The sequence below is a fragment of the Podarcis pityusensis genome (assembly GCF_964106645.2).
Source record: "Podarcis pityusensis genome assembly, chromosome: 7".
Lineage (NCBI taxonomy): Eukaryota > Metazoa > Chordata > Lepidosauria > Squamata > Lacertidae > Podarcis > Podarcis pityusensis.
In genome coordinates, this window is record NC_138031.1 from 18,888,812 (window position 1) to 18,904,303 (window position 15,492).

Genomic DNA, 15,492 nt, shown 5'->3' on the forward strand with positions numbered 1-15,492 from the left:
CCTCTCCCCAAGGCTTTGTGCATTATTCATTCTCTGCTGTGATAGTTGTAAAGAGCAGCAGTAAAACTGACAATTGAGCCCTGTCAGTATAGAAGTTAAACTGAGAAGTCCCTTTGTCGGGGCATTTAGAGATGCATATGTGCAAAAAGGTTGGTGTCTTTGATATCTGAGTCACCTCCAGAGTTACTGTGGATAACTGACACAGTATGATGGAACATCATAAAACTCAATGGAAATAAAAGGACAAGGTTCACACATTCTTTGCACTTAGGGAGTTTAATTTGAATAAGGATTTGATTACAAAATGCATGCTTCATCTAAATATTATATGTAGCATATCAATTTTAACAGTGTTTCGTTTGTATGATCTTTGGGTATATTTTACGTCTATCTTATGTGTGTTTCTCCAACATAGATTCCAGACAGAACTCAATTATGATGTTCTGGAAGTGCACGATGGACCAAATCTTCTCTCACCACTTCTAGGATCTTACAATGGTACACAGGTCCCCCAATTTCTGTTCAGTAGTACCAATTTCATTTACCTTCTGTTTACAACAGACAACAGTCGTTCTAACAATGGATTCAAAATCCACTATGAAAGTAAGTAGCTTTTGCTTTCCTTAGTATCTAAGGTTATTTTGTAGCATCAGACTTGTTTATTTGTGTATGTGCATGCTTGCACGAACACACATTTCATACATTTTTCTTCTTTCTCTATGTGTATATCTGTTGTGTGTCAACAGCTGTATGGATTAACATGGCACCCATATATGGGGTGCTAATGAAAAAGAACACATCAATCAGTTTGGGTTTCTCTTAGTTTCTCATTTTTTTCAGTCTTAAATTCATTTCTGCATCAGTTTGAATTTCTAAAAAAAAACTATTCATGAAAATTCACCAGCATTTTATTGCAAATTATTCTGGAATAGCTTTTGTAACACCTGCAAATGGCCCAAATTTGCTAAGATTTTAAATGAATAGTGCTGTAAGGGAAAGTTAACATGGGTTGCTCAGAACTTGAGAAACCAGTGTGACATTGGATTTGGTTGCCTGATGTCATATTCTAGTTAAGTTATTGAGCAGCCCTACATAATTAGAAGTTTGGGCAATTCTTTAGGTAGGTGATGGGCTTCCCATCAAAACAGAGTGTCCAGGTTTTATGGAAAACAGTTGTCGATTTAATTTGGATTTATTCTCAGCAGGTGTGAGATTAATTGAAAACATTTATAGGAAGCAGTTCCCAGAACTGAATTACTTCACTTGTGCAGTCCGTGGCTTTTGTGTGCTTCCATGAGTTGGTTTTTTATGTCAGCACAGTGCTCTTTTCCTTCCTTCCTTCCTTCCTTCCTTCCTTCCTTCCTTCCTTCCTTCCCCTCTCTCTCTCTCTCCCCCTCCCCCTCCTCGCCATCCCTTCATATCCAGATTTATGCTCTCACTCACACTGTTCACAACACACACACATTTCATTTACATAGTACCGTATTTTTTGCTCTATAAGACTCACTTTTTCCCTCCTAAAAAGTAAGGGGAAATGTGTGTGCGTCTTATGGAGCGAATGCAGGCTGCGCAGCTATCCCAGAAGACAGAACAGCAAGAGGGAGCGCTGCTTTCGCTGTGCAGTGATCCCTTTTGCTGTTCTGGCTTCTGGGATTCAGAATATTTTTTTTCTTGTTTCCCTCCTCCAAAAACTAGGTGCATCTTATGGTCTGGTGCATCTTATGGAGTGAAAAATACGGGTATTTCCACAAACACCATTCACACTTGAAACAATTGACCAGTGTTGGAGATCTTTCCCTTTTTTCTTCACTTCTTCCCACTACCAATATCCTCCCAGTTTCATTATGCATGGATATATTAATCAACCTATTAGACTATATTTCTCAGTCCTTTTTTTCATTTAATATTTGGAAAATTTGTTCCCTTCCACTCCAGGTGTAACTGTAAACACCTATTCTTGCTTGGATCCTGGCATACCTGTTCATGGTCGTCGCTATGGGCACGACTTTTCTATTGGCTCAACGGTATCATTTGGTTGTGACCCAGGATATAGGCTCAGCCATGAAGAACCTTTGCTGTGTGAAAAGAACCACTGGTGGAGCCATCCATTCCCTACCTGTGATGGTAAGAATCAGTTCAAATTAGCACAAAATATAATCTATGGCGTGTCCATCAGAATGGCTTTCAGATTTATCAGTGCTAGCTTTGTGTTAAGGAAGGAGAGAGGCTGGTCCTACTTTTGCAAACCTGATTCTTCTGCTTGTTTATGAACTAAAGACTCCAGGTCTACTTGTTAATAAACTAAAGGATGATGAATATTGTAGGCCAACAACATCTGGAGGAAAATATGTTATCTTGCTCAATAATTTTGCTGAAAGGGTGTAGAATATTAATCAGCCCAAGACCTCTTTAAAGTGGAACATTTTCTCCTGGTGCCTAAAAGTGTATAAGGAAGGCACCAGCCAAACTGCCCTGGAGAGAACATTCCACAAACAGGGGGCCACTGCATAAAAGGCCCGTTCTTGGGGTACCAAACCTCTCATGGAAAAGAAGGGCCTCAGGTGATAAATGCAGAGTCTGGGTCGGTTTATATGGGGAGAGGTAGAGAGCCAGTATGGTGCAGTGGTTAGCGTGTCAGACTAGGACCTGGGAGGTTTATATAGGGAGAGAGGTCTTGTTGTTTTTTGTTGTTTTGTTTTTTGAGTTATTGCAATCCTGAGCCATTTAAGGCTTTATAGGTCAAAACCAACACTTTGAATTGGGCCTGGAAGCTACTTGGCAGCCAGTGCAGTTGGGCCAGGATTGGTGTAATATTCTCAAACATCTTGCCCTAGTGAGCAACCTGGCCACCGAATTCTGCACCAGCTGAAGTTTCTGAACTGTCTTCAGAGGCAGCCCTATGTACAATGTGTTGCAGTAATCTAATCTAGATGATGAGTCCCTATCTACTCTAGTCAGGTACAGTTACAGAATCCTGATCCCCATGCTCTAAGACAGGCATAGGCAAACTCCCATCATCCCTAGATAACAGGACCAGTGGCCAGGGATGATGGGAGTTGTAGTCACAAAACATCTGGAGGGCCGAGTTTGCCTATGCCTGTAAAAGTATGAAATGTTCCACTTTTTCTTTTGCTGAAATGCTTGGCAAAAGAAAACATAGCTCTTCTTGGAGAAGCAAATATCAGGACACCTTCTCTGTCCAGATAACAGCTCTCTTGTAATAATAAAATTAATGATCTTCATAGGCTAGCAGGTAGTAAAATCCACTCCAACACTCCTGCAAGGCTAATTAGTCTGCCCATTAAAAAAACTGGACCTGAACCCTGAGGTATCAGGTCTTCAATATTTGTTTCTTAATGATTCATATCTCATATGATACTCAGACTTTAGCATGGCTGTGCTGTGGCCATAATTTATTAGGTTGCAGCAATGATCTAAAAGCTGGTCTGCAAGCAGAAAGTGACTTTAACAATGTGAATGCTCCTGGCTTCACTGCAAGATCCTCTGCTTCAGTTGCTGCTTCCTTTTCCAGGCCCAATCTTCTCATTTTTCCAATCTTGTTTCCACTTCATTCTTGTATTCCTCCCCCCGCCGCCATTTCTATTTCAATGTTACAAACTTTGTAACATTAAAAAAACACAAAAAAGCTGAGTTCAGTTTAAAATTGTCCCCCATGTTTCAGCCTACTTAGACTGCATGGCTCTACCCCTGACTTAACCCTTTTTGCCTTACAAAGGTTCTGTTTCTCATTCTGTGCTGTTTCAGTTTTATCCTTACATGGAAACCAGATTTGGAAATTCCTTACACAACACTGAAACAGCATTTGTTTTCTCTATTACATGTAATCCCATAGAAGTAACATGTAGCTTCCCTGACACTCTTCCGTAAGTTAGAAGGCTGCCTTGGAGAGATTGTCGTTGTGGGAGGGTTGAACTCAGCGACATAGTTGTCAAGCCAGCTGTTCAAAGCTTTGCTACTCTAGCTGCAGAAAACCATTCTCCATACCTCACTTGCAATCGTCCATGGCGATGCTACTGTAGTTAGGATATGTATCAGGATCTCTTTACTGAATAGAATACTCGACCGAAGAGTAGAAGCAATGTTTTCTTATGCACCACATGCTTATAGTCTAAAAATAAACACTATTAAGGAGCTCTCTGTGAACAGTTTTCTCTGCTGTGCAATAACATTACATATTGTGACAAATTTCTTCCTTGAGATGCTGAACTAGTGTGCAATTCATTAAGTAAATGAGATTATTTCCCCCCTTCTAAATGGCAATTGTCCACTGAATAAATATCCTCTAAAGGCAAGATTGGGTATATTTATTCTAGCCCATTTATGGATTCATGGCTGAATTCATTTTAATTCCCTTACCCTATTGGTTCTTCCAGAGTAATGTTTTGGGGCTAGTTTGGAATTGACCACTGGAGAGAGGTCTGTCCCTTGTATGAACTCAAAGTTGGATCCATTCCACTCAATTGTTTCCTTTAGTTAGACACTAGTTTTCATAAAGTGAGAATGTTTCTCAGCCTTTTGGCTAAGAACAAGTATAGTTTTTCCTATAAGGCATGGAGGATTGCCAAGTCAAGGACAGTCTTGGAAGGAAATGTCTGGGTTTTGTAAACTCAGTGACTTTTAGAAAATAATTTCTCCCCAAGTGGTGGTAGCAGAGGTGGTAGAAAGTGGGCAGGGGTCAGGGATTTGGTTTTCACTCAACTTGAAGCAGCAATAACAGGTTGCCTACCCCCATTTTGACAGCACTGGACTACCTGGTAATTGGATGAGGTTGAATTCATGTTCCAAACTGGTTAATAAGCTTTTTTGCCTGCTCCATACTACTGTGATGCCTTTGGATTTGGTTCAATTCACCAAGGTCTCTACCAGCTAAATAGGTCACAATAGGAAGGTATAGTGTAGATTTGAATGGGTGAGAGTAATGTCGATATACTGATGAGCATCTCATAGCATCAAGGTACTCACTGAAGGTTTACTACAACCAGCTTCTCATGGATTGCTGGCTTGAGAGCATTTGACCCAATGAATGCTTGTGATAAGCAAGAACGCATCGTGTTGCTGATCATTCAGAATTTGATAATTTAACAAGGTGAGGAGCAGAACAATGATATCAGCCAGCTCTCATCAGAGGAGTAAGGTTTCAGGCTAGTGAAGGTTGCAGTTAAATGGTTAATGATTATGCCATTTATGAATATAAGTCAGTAAAGTTCTTAAACCCATTTGCAAGTTGTATAGTTGTGCAATGGCACATGGTTCAGTGGATAGCAGCAGACAATTGCTTGTGTCCTGCTTCTATTCATTTGTATCCTTTTCTTGCTGTATTTCCAAGACACATTTCACTTACCATCATTTGTATATGATAAGATGGATTTTATATTTGGAATCAGTTAGAATGTAACTTTAGATATTGAGTTTTTGGAACAGGAGTTGTTTCAATCTGATCCTTAGATTTGCTACAAAAGCACAAATTATTTGGTTTGGATGGGGACACCATATACAAATGGCCCCACTAGTATTTTGCAACATATTTTGCTGCAGCAATGTAGCACTAGTAGTAAAATACACATGATCTGAGTTATAAGTGCACTGAGCATCCAGATGGTATTCTGGCAATATGCTTGAAAAATGGGTATGGCATTTTGCATAACTTAGCAAGTATATATATATATATATATATATATATATATATATATATATATCTCACTGTAAAACTAGGTGAAATTCTCAGTTTTTATATAAAAGTTCATAGTCATTAGATTATGACCATATGCTATTAGTGTTGCTGGTCTAAAACAAGATGCAGTAATACCTCTAAAGTTCAAGCAGTCTAAACAGTATTGCAAAAGCCTTTGCGCTATGGAATACTGGTTGGTCCGAACATATGGAATTATTTTAATGTCTCTGCTATTTAGGTATAATAGACCAATACAGCTACTGTGCTTTATTTGAAAATAATAAATGGAGCTAGGATTTAGGAGCCAACTAGGGATCTATATCAAAAATTGGACAAGAGAAGCAAATTCCAATTAAGGCAAAAGGGAAATATATTTTCAGTAAATGCTGTCATAGAAGATATTCTTTCAAAAAGTCCTTTCTCTAAGGCAGGAGCGTGGGCATTTGCATAGGCTTTGTGTTAGAAGTGATATATTAGAAATTCTTTAATCCATGAGAATGGGATGAGAGATGTGATGTGAGATGAGGGATGTAGATGTGCGGGGAAAAGTTGACATGGAAAGAATAAGAGAGTTTAGGAAATGAGTAACATAAAACTTATGCTTGTGTGGGGATGACTATTTATTTGTTTTTGTTTTTTTAAATACTTATCAGCTGCCTTTAAGCTTAAAACCCTCTAAAATAGTCTTACGAAATAAAATAAAAAACCTGTGCAGATCCATCCTGCCAACCTAGCAGTTCGAAAGCACCTTAAAGTACAAGTAGATAAATAGGTACCGCTCCGGCAGGAAGGTAAACGGTGTTTCCGTGTGCTGCTCTGGTTTGCCAGAAGTGGCTTAGTCATGCTGGCCACATGACCCAGAAGCTGTACGCCGGCTCCCTCGGCCAATAAAGCGAGATGAGTGCCGCAACCCCAGAGTCGGCCACAACTAGACCTAATGGTCAGAGGTCCCTTTACCTTTACCTTTACCTATGCAGATCCAACCTCTATTCCTAGCCAGTGTTCATAATCCAGCCCACAAATATTAAAATATGATACAAACTGCAGCTAAAAGGTGTACCAGAGGAAAGCAACTCAGATGATTAAGGACCTTATGCAGAACGGTTGAGGGAGTTGGGTATGTTTATCCTGGAGAAGAGGAGACTGAGGGGAGATATGATAGCCATCTTCAAATATCTCAAGGGCTGTCACATGGAGGATGGAGCAAACTTGTTTCCTCCTCCTCTGGAGGGTAATACTTGAACCAATTGCTTCAAGTTACAAGAAATAGATTCCAACTAAACATCAGGAAGAACTTTCTAATGGTAAGAGTTGTTTGACCGTAGAACGGACTGCTTCAGAAGGTGGTGGACTCTCCTTCCTTTGAGGTCTTTGGACTAGGGTACTTTCCAGTTCTACAGTTCTCTGATTCCCTAGCTAATGTACCTTGGGATCTTGAGTTCATGGCTTTGCGCTTGCTGCAGAAGCCTGCACTGCTATTAGACTGAATAAAGATATATTGTTTACTTCCAAGTAAACAATAAAGATATATTGTTTACTTGTTTCAGAGACTTTAAAACTGATTAGTGATATGGGACAAAAGAACCACATGTGCACAGCCCTCTTTAATATATCTTCCTCAATTGCATACCCCTTTCCTAGATAGACTTATATTGGTGTTTAGTATTCAGTGTGATTCTGAAATATAAATAATTTCCATTCTTATTATGGAAACATCCCCCCGCCCCAACTAGGAATTTTCTCAAATCAACCAGTATAATTAGCAATTCATTTTCTTAATACTTATTACCAAAGCTTCTCAACAATTAATTAATCATGTTTCCTTTCAGAGCACTTTGTGTAAATATTGGCTACAATTAGAGATTTGTCACCCAAGGGAACTGTTGGCACTCCCACATATAGGCTATTGTTTAAACAGAGATAATAGAATTTCAACTTGCTATTTCACATGCTTTGTTTTAATATGACTGCCTGCGTTAATGTGCCTACTACATTTCTCTCCCCACCTGCTCCCTTTTCAGCTTTGTGCGGCGGAGATGTTAGAGGACCAAGTGGGACTATTTTATCTCCAGGCTATCCTGAATTGTATCCCAATTCACTGAATTGCACATGGACTGTGGACGTTACTCATGGAAAAGGTATAGAATTACGTTTTTCATAACCACAACACATTTTACATAATTTTCCTTCTAGTTTTGAGTTTCTATTTTCTCATGAAGTTCTTCAGCTGGGTGGTGGCCACAAACAACATCAAATGCAAAAGTTGACTTAATACGGGGCTGGAAACCACTTTCAGCCGGAGGGCCTCATAGCAGGTAGATCCGGAGCCAAAATGAAGAGGAGCAATAGATACAACTTGTATGTTTGCACTATAGGCTAAATGTAAGCTGCATAAAAACCAGAGTGTTTCTACACAACTTCTACAGGGTGAGTCCTTTAAAAGAGGCCCTGTGGATACAGAGTACACATGTTCCATGGGGCCTCTTTTAAAAGACCCGCCCTGTATATCCACCATCAAGGAAAACAAGTTGAGAATACATTCCAGCTACTCAAAAGCACACTGGGCAAAGAGCAGGACAGGTGAGGGGCATGACCTGCAGAAAGTCCCATGGGCTGGATAAAGAGACCTTATAAATTAGCCTCCTTAGATTCTATAGCTTCGTGTAATAATTTTATGTATCTGTAATTCCCAGTTTACCCTCAACATACTGTATTGCTGAGTCAAAAGAGCCTCCTCGCTTTTGCTGCCCCATTTTCACACTGTGAATGTGGGGAGGCTATTTTTGAAGATTTTTGATGATGGGCTGGCAAATAACTAGCATGCAGGTGGACTGCCACTTCAACCTTTGTTCTGGAATTGCTCTGACACAAAAAGGACATTTGAGATCAAGGATTTGGGATTGTTAACTAGAATCACTTTTTGTTTATATACATTGGGAATCCAATCAGAGGTTACCAAAATGCACTGTTCATACTTGCCTTGTGGTCTTGTAGTGAGCTTCATCCATCACTGCATTCCTGAGATAAATAACGCTGATAATGTAGGGACCTTACACACTTTTCTGAACAGCTGGAAGTTGAAGATCACTTTCTGCATGGCAGCTGACAGAATGATTTAAAAAGTCCTTCCCCACAGAGATAAGCCATTCATTTCAGTGTCTCTGACCACTGCAGATCTATTCCAGTCATTGTAGTGATATACTAGTGGAGGTAAATCACAATAAATGTAAATTGCTAAGCATAGCAAGCTGATATAATTTGCTGCCAGAGTGAGGAAAATACTTAGGTATGAAAAGGATAGAACCCAGAAGGCCCTAATGACAGAGGGGCACTTTTTAATATTATCTCACTGAATAGGCAATGTAGAAATGTAATAGTCTACCTTTAGTTTAGTTTTTAGTTACGTGTCCTTTCCCTTTGGTGCACCATGCCCACGGCAGCTCACGATAAGCATTAAATAAATATCACAGTATTTCGGATACAATTATAAGACATGCCAACAAATTCAAACAAAACCACCAGTAAACCAATTAATAATAACATAATGTCATCAAACATAAATCATCACCATCATCAGTGCTTTTTTTCTAAGAAAAAATGTTTAGGGGTACTCTCATTTTCCTACTCATATTGAAATACTGCCCCTCAATGAGGCCAAACTTAGGTTCACAAAATGTTTAGGGGTATGCATATCCCTGCATCCCCCCCCCTGAAAAAAACACTGATAATAATAATTATTTCATAAATTTCTATAACTCCCTTCATCCAAGAATCACAGGGCAGTTTACAATATAAAAACATAAAGATACAGAACATAGTAACAAACAAAAACAATACCCCCCACAGTATAATGGTGACAGTGATAAATACATTATAAAGAGATACAACTCAGTAACTATGTAATTCACACTTGACAATATAATACAGTCAGAAGAATTTGGTAAGAATTGACAGAAGAGATGAGGAAAAGCTGGATGTTTGAAGATTAATGAGTAAAGGAAGTACTTTTTTCAGATGGCGCAAAACTAAATTGTGGAATTTTTTTGGCCACAGTGTGCAGAATTGCTTTAAAAGACTGGCTACCCCAGTCTCCTAGTGTTGGACTTGCTGCATTCAGGGTGCCATATGTGGTTACTTCTCCATTGTATCCTCAAAATAGCCTCAGGATAGGATAAGACTGAGAAACACTGATTGGGTTAAACTAAGATCAGTGTAATGATTTGAATATGGATCACTCTGGCTTTCATCCAAGTGGTATATCCAACTGTGTCTCTTCTATTGTTCAATTCGGTGGAGGACTCCCATGGATGGAAGAAGTAAATTAGTGTTTTATTGATTCCTCCTTTCCTTTTCAGCCCACCCCACCCAAAAAAGGAAAAAAAAAACTGTCCCAGAGAGCTGGGAGAGCCTTTGGAATAGCAAAGGAGGCAACCCCAACACTTTATCCATTGCACTAGATTTCAGTTGTGAACACAGTCCATCCACACACTGTTGAAATATGAACCTAAGCAACAGAACAAAATTAGCTACAACCTCAATGCTTTATCCATTACACCACATTACAATTGTGAGCACATTCGATCAAGACGCTATTGAAATACTGTACTTGGGAATTTTTTAATCAAGAAAAAGGTGTCTCTAGAACAATTGAGACACCTTTTTCTTGATTAAAAAATTCCCAAGTATTTCAATAGTGTCTTGATGGAATGTGCTCATAATTGTAATGTGGTGTAATGGATAAAGCGTTGAGGTTGTAGCTAATTTTGTCCTTTTGCCTAGGTTCATATTTCAATATCATTCCTGACAATATTGTTTTTCTTTCTTTGCTTAATACAGATGATAACTGCACTGCAGTTTAATAATAAAACCTTTACAGGCATAGGCAAACTTGGCCCTCCAGATGTTTTGTGACTACAACTCCCATCATCCCTGACCACTTGTCCTGTTACCTAGGGATGATGGGAGTTGTAGTCCCAAAACATCTGGAGGGCCGAGTTTGTCTATGCCCTCTTTAGTACGTCTCAGAACAAACTTGTCCTCAACTTGCATGTTTCACCAAATTCAAATGACACTGTTACAAAAAGCAATTTTAGTTTGGGAAGTTACATTTGATTGCCTTTAAAAAGGCAAGCAAAACTCATTCATCGCTTCTGTAAATGATGAGCAATGGCTTCAGTGTAAGCAATCTTCGTCCTCCTACCCTGTCACAAAATACAGATTAACACATAGAAATTATATATATATATATATATATATATATATATATATATATATAAAATAAATCTTCCTTTCCCCCTACCTCACACAAAAAAAGCTGGGGAGAATGAGAACAAGGTAATGTAAGTTGTGTTTAATTTTCTGAGTCTGTTTGTAATGAAATGTATGAGTTTAATCAGTGATATAATTGCTTTCATGTTAACTATGTGATATGTGAGTCTAATTTTATTTTTCTAATAGGAGTGCAGTTCACCTTTCACACCTTTCATTTGGAAGATCATCACGACTACTTACTAATCACGGAGAATCGCAGCTTCACTCAGCCTCTGGCACGCCTGACTGGCTCAGAACTTCCGTCAGCAATCAATGCTGGTCTCTATGGAAATTTCAGGGCTCAGTTGCGCTTTATTTCTGACTTTTCAATATCATATGAAGGATTTAATATTACTTTCTCTGGTAAGGCAGCAAAATGAGCTATTTGTATAAAGTGGAGGAACACTTGCTATTTTACTGGGCTTGATCTCGAAGAGGCAGAGGTGGTGGTGTTGGGAGAAAGCAACAGTCCAAATATATTTGTTATGACGAGTAACTTTTCTTACACTTCTTAAAAATAGACCTTACAATTGTTTTCGTTGTCGCTTCTGTAATAACAATCTCAGTTCATCTGCTGTGGCATTTTCAGTAGTGGACGCCGAAGAAAATGATAATAAACTGTAAAGCACATTATTCATTGGGAAAATCACACTGTTTCAGAGTGATTTGAAGTCTAATTTCAAGAAGTGGGATTCCAAATGAGCACATGAGGAAATTGGCCGTGCTTTTATGCTGCACAGTTATTTTGGTTCATTTTATGTGTCAGACTCAGAGACATTTATAGCTCTTATAGGAATGGTAAGCACGCATCTCTCAGACGCTATGAGTGTTTATGGGCATGGTTTTTTAAATTGTAGCTGAATTGCCTATTTACTTATATGATCATTTATTCTGAAAATGTATCTGAAGGCTAAATTGTACCTGAGGCTCAGGTACAAATGTCTGCTTGTTATAATGCACAGGGTGGGTGATGAAGAAGCCTTTAAATTTTTTTGAAGCAATAATTTGATATTTTTTTTGCCTCTGTAGAATATAATCTTGAACCTTGTGAGGATCCTGGGACTCCTCAGTTTGGAAGCAGAATAGGATTTAACTTTGGAGTTGGAGACACTCTAACATTCTCCTGTTCTTCTGGATACCGCTTGGAGGGGGCTTCAGAGATTATCTGCCTCGGTGGAGGCCGAAGAGTGTGGAGTGCACCTCTGCCCAGGTGTGTGGGTACGTGGTCAGCTGCTTTCATTTGCTTGTATGTGTAGTCATTGTCCATGGAGTTGCAACTATACCGCATGGATAAGCATGATACCACTCCAGTTAGTTCTGAAACAATATAGCCTTTGCATCTCCCATGTCTTTTCACCTTAATTTGTCAGGTTTCCTGGTTCTATTCACAGGGGAATGTTGAACCTGCAGTCAGTGTTCAGGGTAGGGAGATATATGCTTTTGATCATTTTCCCACATTACAAATAATGCTTTTTGGGAGAGCTCCATCACAAAGACCTTTCACAACCCTTGAGATTTGCCTGGGGTAGAAGCTCCACAACAGTGTGTGGGGATTATTTCATCTGGCAAAGTTTAATGCTTCAGCAGATGCAACATTTGCCAATGTGCAATACTGAATCCTACCCTTTGTTTTTAAATTTTAGCAAACATGAATCCCAAATCTAAGTTATCCACATTTTTTCCATTTGTTCTGGCACTGAAAGTATGACATACCTATTCTTTCCTTTATTGGGGTTATACCATTACAACTCTCAAAAGAAGTGGGGGAATTGTCTTAATTTCTCAAAATAGCATCCCTTTGTTTGGAATAATGAATGAGGTTCTTAGGAAATGGATTGTTGTGTTGTATAAAGATTTTTTCTTTGAGTGGCTTAGAATTTAGAAGCAAATTAAAACATTATACATTGTAAAATATTAATTTTGCCATACATTTTCCTAATTAAAGCCCACAGATACATTTTATCCTTCCTTAATTTAAAATGTATTTAAAGCTGCTGAATAGAGAAGTGTACTTGATAAAAGAGATTGTGCTCTACTAAAAAATTCCCTAGGCGTGAGAAATGTCACCCTTGTACTGCAGTTTTATCTAGTATTAAGATGCCCATATGTTCCTGCAGCCTTCCTGCATCACTTAGCTTCTTCTATGTGTGATATTGGAACAGGGCCAGGATTCTCAATAGTTTTTTTGAAATTTCAAGTTGATGTGTCAACCAAATAACATGTTCATTTGAGTTTTTCCCCATGAGAAAATAGTGCATGTTCAAAATACTGCCATATCTCCTTGCACTGCAGAATCTCTCTTACAGTAGAAATGTTTGGGGTTTTTGAACAACAATTTATTATGCAGAAATTGCATAAGAAAGAGATACTTTTGGAGACATACCCTGTCACCTCGCCTGTCCAACTTTCCACCACTGTGATTGGTGGACAGATGTTCCTCTTCCTTTCCATCTTACCTAATAACACCCATCTCACTCACTAAGTTTTTTTGAAAAGAGTGGAAGGGCAGTTCTTCTGCAGTCAATAAACCCAAGGGCTATGCCAACGGAGAAGCCCAGGCAGATGTCAAGTATTCCTCAAACAGCTTCTGCTCTTTTGGAGCCATTGACCTTCAAGCTATGAGTGCCCAGCACTTTAAGGACTGCAGTGGAGACTGTAAGTGGAGAGGGTGCTTTGGATTTTCACCCTTCTTCCATTATGAGAACTAATCAAAGGCATTTAAAATGTAGGGCTTAGTTTCAGTACTGGGACCTTTGTTTCAAGGAATCTATTGCAAGTTTTACACTCACATACAAGCACATTGAGTCTTGAGATAATGTGGAAGCTACCACAGAAACCAGGCATGGCACAAATGGAAATGCAGTTTGCCGTTGCAGTTGTCATTGCAATTTAGATATCTTGGGATTATTCAAATAAAATAAAATATAGACCACTCTGCGATATTGCACATTGTTGCAGCCATATACGAAGGTGTTGCAAATGGTGCTTCTTTGTAGCTCTTACCAAATACGAAGATCTGGGATAGCGCTGTCAGTAGAGCATGAAACGTGATCATGGGGTCATGGGTTTGAGCCCCACATTGGGCAAAAAGATTCCAGCATTGCAGGAGGTTGGACTAGATGATCCTCATGCTCCCTTCCAACTCTACAGTTCTGGCTAGTTCCTTTTGTGCACCAGCCCACAGAGTGTAAGGAAGAAGGGGTACAATGTTTCACACTCCAGTTAATCAGAGATTGTGCTGATTTATGACCTAGCTCTACTGTCTGCATATATCTACATGATGAAAAAATGAGAGGAGGAACAAGGTTTAAATATTGGTGGTGTGTTTTCATGTGCAAGGGGCAGTTGCTTGTTCCAGGATCGTCAAAACATTATTTAATCAATGTAACTTCCATGTAAATATGATTAGAATAGGGTTCCATGAGTAGATTAGGTGTTTTTGCCAGAACATAATGTACTATTATCACCCTGGGCTTACTGATGAATATAGATGAAATGACTTTTTTCATTCCAACCTTTTATTGCCTCTCATCATAATAAGATTATTGAAGGTGATAAAACCTGCCATTTTCCTTCCTTCCTTCCTTCCTTCCTTCCTTCCTCTCTCTTTCTCTTTCTCTTTCTCTTTCTCTTTAATTGTGAGTTAGACCATGAATATCACTTAGTTACACTACACTTGCAGTGTGATTTCTTTGTTTTTAATAAAGTATTCACAACTTTCCTTCAATCTTAATGTAGTTTCTGTATGGAACTTGTTTCCCTCTGTTATTTTATTTGGTAGAATTCTTTTTGCTCCCTTTAATTACATTGATCACTTTTGAATAACTCTTGGTTTTCCATCTTTATTTATTCCACCCACTACTGTGCTTCATTTTATTGTTTATTCTTCCAAAGATTGTATAAGTATTTCCCAAGGCATTGTTTCAGGTTTATTGCCCTGTTTTCAGAAATGTCTGGAAAAATGAATAGAGGTGATACAAGTGGAGCAAGAAAATCAGAGATAAAGATTTCAGAACAGAAAGTTTAAATATTTAGTGTGACTAATAATGTACAAATATGACAATTAGTACATAAACATATAGAGACAGGGAAAATGTGTCTTGTAGATCAGAATCAAACATTTATTTTTGTCACAGAACTTTAGATAGCGGCAAATGTATATGATATGCTATTTGATAGTTTTTACACTTCCCACATAAGTGAAACGTTTGATGTTCTCTGTTGAGCTATACCTCGAATTCTGTTTTACTTACAGCTGAATGTGGAGCCTCTGCCACAAATAATGAAGGAATTTTGCTGTCCCCCAATTACCCACTCAACTATGAAAACAACCACGAATGTATTTACAGCATTCAAGTGCAAGCAGGAAAAGGAATCAACATATCTGCCAGAACATTCCACTTAGCACAAGCAGATGTTCTTAAGGTACGTTGTGATTTGGGCTGATGTATTTGTTATCTCAAAACATATATAATTCATCTGGTTATCCC

The 15,492-nt window shown here is 38.7% G+C and overlaps 1 protein-coding gene across 5 annotated transcripts in view; it reads left to right on the plus strand.

The window, feature by feature from the left end:
- Positions 1-15,492, plus strand: part of CSMD3 (CUB and Sushi multiple domains 3) — a 578,955-nt gene that overhangs the window by 378,538 nt on the left and 184,925 nt on the right. For all 5 annotated transcript variants that reach the window (XR_013988260.1, XM_081012460.1, XM_081012461.1 and 2 more), the window contains 6 exons: positions 416-603; positions 1,936-2,124; positions 7,714-7,830; positions 11,150-11,365; positions 12,032-12,220; positions 15,258-15,427. Coding sequence is in view for 4 of the 5 variants with exons in the window: in XM_081012460.1 (XP_080868586.1) it covers positions 416-603; positions 1,936-2,124; positions 7,714-7,830; positions 11,150-11,365; positions 12,032-12,220; positions 15,258-15,427 (1,069 nt within the window). In the remaining variant the exon portion in view is untranslated. The remainder of the gene's footprint in view (positions 1-415; positions 604-1,935; positions 2,125-7,713; positions 7,831-11,149; positions 11,366-12,031; positions 12,221-15,257; positions 15,428-15,492) is intronic.